The sequence below is a fragment of the Ambystoma mexicanum genome, chromosome 13, assembly GCF_040938575.1.
Source record: "Ambystoma mexicanum isolate Mex_15411 chromosome 13, UKY_AmexF1_1, whole genome shotgun sequence".
Lineage (NCBI taxonomy): Eukaryota > Metazoa > Chordata > Amphibia > Caudata > Ambystomatidae > Ambystoma > Ambystoma mexicanum.
The window spans coordinates 338,131,624-338,140,141 of record NC_090938.1 but is presented as its reverse complement, the minus strand read 5'-3'; the positions used below and the strand labels follow the sequence as shown (position 1 = coordinate 338,140,141).

At 46.9% G+C, this 8,518-nt stretch overlaps 1 protein-coding gene across 1 annotated transcript; it reads right to left on the bottom strand.

Annotated features, from left to right (window-relative positions):
- Window positions 1–264: 264 nt before the first annotated feature.
- Window positions 265–1,167, bottom strand: PSMB11 (proteasome subunit beta 11). The gene has a single exon (XM_069632766.1). It carries the CDS (start codon window positions 1,165–1,167, stop codon window positions 265–267), a length of 903 nt encoding a protein of 300 aa, XP_069488867.1.
- Between the last annotated feature and the right edge of the window lie 7,351 nt (window positions 1,168–8,518).

Below are 8,518 nucleotides of genomic sequence, written 5' to 3'. Positions count from 1 at the left end.
GCTAAGAGTGAGCCTTCGGTTGCTGAAAGAGGTGTGCAATCTGCCCACCCTGAAGAACCAGTCCACGCATGTCCCAAAGAACCATGCGTCCCAGTCCATGCTATACATTCACTCAAGTGCTTAGCAGTGATTCAGTTTAGAGTAAATACTGTACAGAAATGATTACCCCCTCTCTTCCATCATGGGTAGACTGACACACCCATTATATATATGGCATGGGGCCCAACTGGCACAACCTCCTCAAGGCCTCTCCTCCTCACCCTCTTAGATGACGAGATTGTCTTCGCCCCCCTCCTCTTCCTCGTCGTTTTCCACTTCATTGGGGACCTGCAGACCTTCTTGTTCACCTGAGCCTCGCTGACATTGCCTTTCCCCGTGGACGCCATACTGAACTTCCACCGCTTCCTCTAGAGGGCCCTGCTGCCCTTCCACGCGCCCATGCAGCCCATAGTAGTAGTGGAATACGTCCTGGCGTCCCACCTTCACCCAGCCACTCTTCTGCACATGGTACAGGTCCACGTTGCCGCCAGAATAGGCGTCACGGTGCGTAGCATGGCAGACGGCCCGGCGTGCTAGGTCATAGGCCTCTGCTGTGGACATTTCATGGCGGTGGCCCGAGTCCAGAATCCCGTAGGCGTAGGGTGAGCCCGAGCCTACCGAGAAGAGGCTCCCTCTCAGGCGGCTGCCGTCGCTGTAGACGTAGTACAGAGCTGGGCCGTTGTGGTCCCAGCCACACAGTGTGGTGGCCACGCACACATCCAAGCCCCGGTAGCGGTAGAGCATGGTCGAGAGAAGCTTGGCCGCGCCCGCCACCGTCAGCCTGTAACCGTGGCGCAGCTCATGGAGTCGGTACTCCCGTGCCAGCACCCGCACCCAGGTGGTGCAGTCGGCAGAGCTGCCGGAGGTGGTGGCCAGCAGGTGGCTGTGGACCGGGTGGACTTTCTCTGCTGACGGGCAGGCCACCAGCTGGCCGCAGGAGGCCCGGGTGTCTGCGGCCACAATCACCCCGTGCTGGAAGGTGAAGGCCAGCGTGGTGGTGCCATGTGTGGACTCCAGCCTGCAGCCCGGGGGGACGTCGAGAGCCACAGGCATACGGGTTTCACCTGTGAAGAGAGTAGCCGCAGGACCCCGGGGATCACGCAGCCCGCACACTGCCTGCAAGGCCATGGTGTGTTGGGAACATACGAGTGATTGGGTCATTTTATTGGAGGGCCACCTGTAAACTGCGGGGTGTTGGCGTCCCACCCTCGCCTGACAACACCCACTGGACGCTTCTCCGAAGAGCGTCTGAGTCCGGGGTTCACTCACTGGGCGTGGAGAAGCGATACTGTTTCAGCAGCAACACGCGGGGTTACACCGGAGTTCAGCGTCGCTGTCTGCATCGGTAGCTATTATATCGCCTTCTCTCGCTGTCCATTACCTCACCCTCTCGCTCTGCGCCCCTCGCTCCCCATGCTCGCTCGCATTACTTCCAGGCCATTCTCCCTACCCTTCTTCCTCCGCCTCTGTCAATAGCAGCGGAGGAACAGGAGCACCCGTGCAAGCCGAGCCCTTTCTTTTGGGTGGGGATAGTCTCCTCACCCTCTTACTACTCCTCCCCCATACTTAGGCGGGTTAGATGTAGTTAGTTGTTCGTGCTCTCGCGAGTTCTGTATATTAATGCTAAGCATCTCTACCTTTAGTACCATAGGTCAGGTGTCTGCTCCCTGCAGCTGCACAGAGGCTTTGTCCCATAACTCCCAGGATGCCTCTTCATCGGCTATGTTGGCCAGGACTGAGGGAGTTGTGATCCAACCATCTGGAGAGCCAACGTTTGCAAACCAATGCCATTGGTTAATACCCACATCTTAGTTGGTTAGGCCCCATTGGGGGGGAAGTCAGACTAGTCCATAAACAGCTCAATGGTGTCCCGTTTTTTTGGAAATGTAGCCTTTTGTTAGGGGGGCTGACGTTATCCCGTCTACACCACTGTATGGCTGTATGGCGTCCAGCATGCCTGCACTCCTCAAACCAATCCATCAGTCCGCACCCCTCCTTACAGCTCCAGCTCCAATCCAATGCTAAGGCCCCTGCGCCATTCAGGAACCCTGTGCCTCGTGCGCAGGATATTAGGTCGCTGTTAAAGGTGACTGCATGGGACACTCCCAGCGCTCACTGCAGTTGGTGCATTTTAGCTGAATCCTGATTTTCAGTCCTATTTTTCACTCATGGCAGAAATGCTGAATCAGGCCTTTTCTGATGAGATGTTGGGAGGCGGGGGTTGGAAGTGGCAGGAGGGGGTGAATTGCTGCATCAAAGTGGCAATTTTTCCGACTTAGATTCAGCTGCCCAGTGTCAGACCCCAGGGACTAGATTATCTGAAGTTAGCGCCTTGGCTTAAAATGGAGCAAATGCGCTTCGCACCCGTTTACTGCTTGTGTAATACAGAATGGAGCAGGCAGGCAGGGTGTATCCCAAGACGTATAAATGGCAATTTTTGCACCGGTTCTAAATTAAGCGGTCTCGGTTTTGTACTATATTTGCTGCATGGCATAAAAAGAAAGCAGTTTGCTTCAAAGTCCCTTCCTTCAGGCTGGAAAAGCGAAGTCATCGTTTTTCATGTTGCTTATTGCAAAAACAGAAACAACTGCAATATCGATGTGTGTGCTCAGTTTTCTTGCCGTGGTTCAATGTGTCCTGTGATAGTTTGCCAAATTGAGCAGGTGTCCTGTTGCACATAAATATACCGAGATTATTGATCCAAATATATCATCCAAATGAAAACTGTGTTATTTAAAGACATAGTCACCTCTTTATTATTTTTTGACTTCTGGTAATAGTCCAAGTGTTGCTGGTTGCCCAACAAGTTGCTGCCTACTACCAACACGTGCTTCGAGGCACCCGTCTTTATCAAGGCAGATTGACTCAATGCATATCGACATGTATTCCCAAAAGACTTCCCATTTTTTAAAACATTTTTTTATTTACTTGATTATAACCAATAAAAAAGAATTGATTTTTACAAGATGAAGTATCCCGCTAATGAAATATGTCAATGAGGGCTGTGGAGCCTCCGGAAATCAACCTGAGGTAGGTTCGATTACAGTCTCAATGGCCTTTTTTATGGCTGCGTCAAGAATCTTGACTGCGACTAGGGCCCATTTCGTCTTTTTTCCTGCTATCAATCTGCACCACCATATGTGTTCTTCTCTTAGTTGGGAGTCTTGGAATAGAGGTAGTAGAAAGGCTTCACGCAAATAATTTTGGGACAGTTCAAGAGCAGATGTCTTGTTGTTTCAACCCTTTTGGGATTTAAACAAAGTCTGCAAGTTTTTTACGTAGTTCTTGTACGGATGGCCTGAATTTCTTGGGTTGGCATCAAGTTTAGTCTTATTCTCATAAAGAGTTTCTGAAGAGTCTTGCTTGGGAATTTAATACAGTAGTTCAGCGGAATATTCAGTTTGTTAGTAGCAGTTGGTAAATGACACAGAAGTTTGTTTGCAGTTGCCAGGTGACACGTGTTGATCCAGTCTTCTTGCGCCACTTTGGTTTTTATTTTTTGCAGGATTTTGTATTAGGTCCTCTTGGGTACGGGCCAGATCTTTAAGTTTCAACGTGAGTTTCTGTTCCCAAGAGTTCAATGCTTTACAGCGCCCGAGGTGGAGTTCTTCCTGAATCATTTTGTAGATGGGGAGTTTGTCTGGCATTAAGATTTTCCTCTGTGTTCTCAATTAACTTTGTTCTATTGAGGCCCTCAGCGAGAGCAAACCAAGTTCGCGTCTAATAGCTGACATCGACGAGGATTTAGGCAGGCCCAGGACCGCTTTCCAGAGGTAGCCCTCATATTTTGGCCATATTGAGTCTTGAATGTTGAGAGCCACGTCCATCCCATAAATTAACAAAGGGACCACCTTTTGTCTGTAGAACTGGATCGCTGGTAGAAGGGAGAATTTTGCATATTTGCGATCTACTAACCTTGTTTGTGTGGTCAGTGTTTTTACTTTGGTCCAAAGGGCCAGGTATGTCGATTTCTCAGATCTTTGTTCATCAATCATTATACCCAAGTATTTTATGTTTGTGACTGTCTCGATCTTTACGTTATTTAAGGACCAAGTGCCGAGCCCTCTACCTTTCCAGCGCTTGTTTTCCAGGATCAAGATTTTAGATTTCTCAATGTTTATTTCTAGATTGTTTGAGGTTATGTATTTAGCCAGGTTTGTCAGCTGGCGCTTAAGACCTATTTGTGTTTGGTCCATCAAGATCACGTCGTCTGCATAGAGCAATCTTGATACTGGAGTGTTTCCTACTTTAGGTGGAAATGCTCTGATCGATGGTTGGGTATGCTGAAAATCTCCCAGGAATGCGATGAAGAGGGCCGGCGCTAAGGGGCAGCCTTGTTTGACTCCCCGTTCAGACTTGAACTCTTCGGATAGCATACCCTGTCGGTTTAGACAGACTTGGATGGTTGTGTCTGTATGTAAGGCGATTATTGGCTCCAAGATTTCTGTTGGACAGTTCTAGTTGGTCAGTTTGGCCCATAGTCTTTGTCGACTTATTTTGTCGAAGGCTTGAGATAAGTCAATAAACGCTAGATAGAGTTTTGGTGCACCATTTTTTATGTTCTCCTTAATGATGTTCAAAATCATGATGTTGATCCTGGTGCTAGCGGTCTTTAAGAAGCCCGTTTGAAGATGGTCTGCTGATGGCGGGGTTCTTGCCCATTTTTGAAATCGTGAAAGGAGTAGAGTTGCGAATATATTTCCGATGATGTCCAACAGGGCTATTGGGCGATAGTTTGCTGAATTCTCTCTATTTCCTTTTTTGAAAATTGGCACTATCACCGCCTCAGTCCATGTTGAGGGAATTTGTTTGGTGGTTCTACAGTGTTCAAAGATTTTGGTTATCAGGGAGGACCATTCGACTCAGTGCTGCTTCAGGTCTATATTGGTCAGGCCATCTGGTCCCGGGCCCTGGAAGATTTCAATTTTGAGATTGCTAACAGAACATCTTCCCGGACTGCTGAGTTTACCCATGCTCTTTCGTTAGGACGTGTGACAATACTTGGTGAGGAGAGAATAGGGGCAAACTGCGCAGAAAAGAAAGATATGCAAGTTGATTCAGGTATGCAGTTTGAGAGTTGATTGTCCGTGTAGTTGTCTTTGTTTTTTATTAAAGCCCAGAATTCTCCTACACTCTTTGAGGATAAGATTTTCAGCATTTGTTCTGCGTCTTTTTGATAGGTTGCTGCCCTCCTTTGTCTTAGCCACGATCTGTAAGCTCTTGTGGCAGAGCTCAGCATGTGTTTGTGACTATCATCGTTGTTTGTTCTACATGTCGGAATTGAAACAATATTATGCCTCCTATCGCAGCAATTGTATGTGTATTGGCCTACGCCAAGTTGTCTAAAAATCATATGCGAACAAACTCTGCGGCAAGGGTTTGACCTTAGAGAAAGTAATGTAAGTCGCCATCTTGGATTAAGCCACCATTTTGGGTTCTCTTGTAATGTGGAAGTCACCCTGAACATCAAAATGGAGGCCGAATGACATTCTGAGTAAGATTCTGGCCGTTGTACACACAAATAATTAATATGCCTGCAGGCCACTTGTCGGGGTCGCGAACTGAGACCTTGTCCTATTGTTGACCTATGTGTAAATGTACAACTATATCAGCGAAACTAATCAAAATGCATATATTATAGGATTGACCTGGCTAGGAACCCATATGCCCGATCCCTAGAATGGTTAACCCGCGAGGGGTTGGCCAAGGGCTGGATAAAGAGTATAAAAAGCCCAAGTATTCCAATGTACGGTCTCTCTTACTAATGCATCGAACCTTCGTTGAAGTTCGTTACATTACTCTGAGAGCCGAATAGCTATCCGTTTGTCAATTGACATTGGTAACTGTTGTAGCTTTTAAATAAAGCACTTGTATGTTCTTTGTAACCTGTGTTGGTGTGTTTCTTTTTGGGCTGCTCGGCCTCATATTATTTTTATGTTTTCACAGTTGGCGCCCGAACAGGCACCCTCAAGATTGATGCCGGATCATTGAAGGTTGACGCAGACTATCGAACCGGGATCGGACGGTGTGATACTGCAAACGAGACGTGATACCTCGGCAGCGCTGCACGATCCGATCCTTGGACGATAGTCGTGTGGTCTGACACGACATCTTGACGAGGGTCCATTTTTGAGGCGGGCAGATTTGTTGAAACCACCAAACACAAGGTAAAATTCGTTAGGTAAGTTCTTTGGTAAACCGTACGGTCCTCCTTAGGTTTGGTCAGGTGCAGTCGTGACCCGGCTCTTAATTTAACCCTGACAATTTGAATTTGGCATATTGTATCTGCAGATACAATTACTGACCAGGTAACACCAATTTTTTGTGAAATGCCTGGGAAATTGTCTAGCTGCTTTAAGGCTCTGTTCCGCAGCGATTGACAATCTTTGGAATTTAGCCACCCGGCACCACAGGAGGGGTCGCCGGCATGTACTATGTATTGTAAGTATGGCATTGGAAGTATAGTATTTAATGATATTTGGCACAGACAAACCAGACATGCCTCCGAATTTCAGTGGCCAATCAATGGTAGTTTTCGAGATCCCCCGTATTGAATACCTAGAATCGGTCTTGCTAAAAAAGAAGGCCAGACCTGCAGCATTTGATGTTTTGCAGAATTGGAAAAAAGAAGCGTTGCAGCAGCTTAAAAGTAGGGATAAACATGCACGCCGTCATAAAACAAATGCCGAAAAGGCGTTGTTATATGATAAAGAAAAACATTCGGAGTCAGTCAAAAATATGGATAGGGCTTTCTCACTAGGTATCCAGAAAATGTATCCCTCTAAAGATTTCCATGGTTTTGAAGAATTTATTGAAAAATTGTTCAACGAACCCAGGCCTGGTGCCTCTGCGCCACCTCCGTATGATCCTCTCCTGGGTGCTCTGCCCATTCCTGCTGTTGTTCCTGCTGTTATTCCTGTTCCCCCTGTACAACCTATTGTTCCTATTCCTCTAGTTGTTGTTCCTCCACCTATCCCGCCACCCCTTCCTCTTGCGCCGATAGTTGCACCCTCATTGAATCTGCCCACACCTCCGTTCCCGAGTGGTTCTGTATTGACTGGAGTTGATCAAGGTGCGGGGTCAAAGATTGTCACTCGTAATACTGTTTCTGCAGACAAGAAACAGGAATTATTTGCATGGGCTGAGCACTGTATGGAGAAAGGTGATCAAGTTAACGTTTTTTCCACATTATCAAATATGGGCAATTTTCCCGAGAAAAATGTTTTTATCGAAGGTTTGGGGACTCATTTATGTTTGATGTGGGGTAGATTACAAAATTCGGATCTCCCACAAGGGGTGAGAGATCTAAATGCTTTAGCACTTTCGAGGGACACAGAGGAGAAAGTACATGGTCATGTTGAGAGATTGTTTGAGTATAGGAAGGACTTTGAGAAATCACGAGATGAGGATGATGAAGACGACAGTATGTATGTGCAGAAACGGTTCCTTCCGTGTCGTAGATCGGCACCTGAGGAAGTACGAATTTGTACCAAAGATGCGATTCGATGGATCTTGGATTCATCGATACCGCCAGATGAAGTATATGACACGTATAGTCAGTATGTAGTAGAAATGCAGAGGAAGGTGATTCAGGTAATGGTACAGTACCTGCAGGAAGAATGTGTAAGGAAGAAGGTTAGTTGTCCTATAGAGTTATTGGGAATTTGTAAAAGGGCTTTTTCGCCCGACACTTCTTCGACTGCCTTAGCGCTCGACCTGGCTCTGTTGCTTAGCAAGCGGTCAGAGTTACCTATATCTCAGTTGCCTTTGAGAGAGGTTCCTCCGACATTTGTCCCAAAGGTTGAGATTCCCGCTAACGCTGGGACTGGTGCACCCGCTGTGGATATCCCTGCACATTATGTATCACAATTTGTTCACGTACCGTTTTCATGACAGGAAGTGAACACTATTAGACAATCAATTCCCGATATCAGGAAAAACCCGACAGGATTCTACAAAGAGATAGAGTCCGTTTTGCAGTCCTCTGTGTTCACCTTAAGTGACATTGACTTGCTATTCCCTGTACTCCTGCCCGTAGATTTATGGAAGCAGGTTCGAACAATAGACGATGTGCCAGGATTAGGAGATACGTGGGCTAACATGCCTATGTTTGATGGGGAAAGACCAGCTGGTGGGAAACCACCTCAGGTAATACTTACTTTGCCTGATAGAATTGTCGCAAAATTGAAAACCATAATTCCTGAGAAAAGAATTATTTGGGACAAGCTTACGGCCTGTGTTCAAGGAAAAACTGAAGGTGCCACCGAGTTCTTTAATAGATTCGAACAGGTATTCTCTGATTTCAGTGGACAGGACTTGGGCACAGAGTCTGGGAAAAGGTTGTTTGTGGACAAATTTGTATGTGGGTTGTTGCCCGACATCCAGTCACAGATTATGTCCTCTGAGAGCGCTTGGCAGGTGAAATCCCAATCTGAAGTTTTGCACATGGCTCAGTATTATGAGAACTGTGTGAATAATG

Excerpts from the sequence above, each read along its gene's own strand:
- PSMB11 (XM_069632766.1), bottom strand. The coding sequence starts at position 1,167 with ATGGCCTTGCAGGCAGTGTGCGGGCTGCGTGATCCCCGGGGTCCTGCG.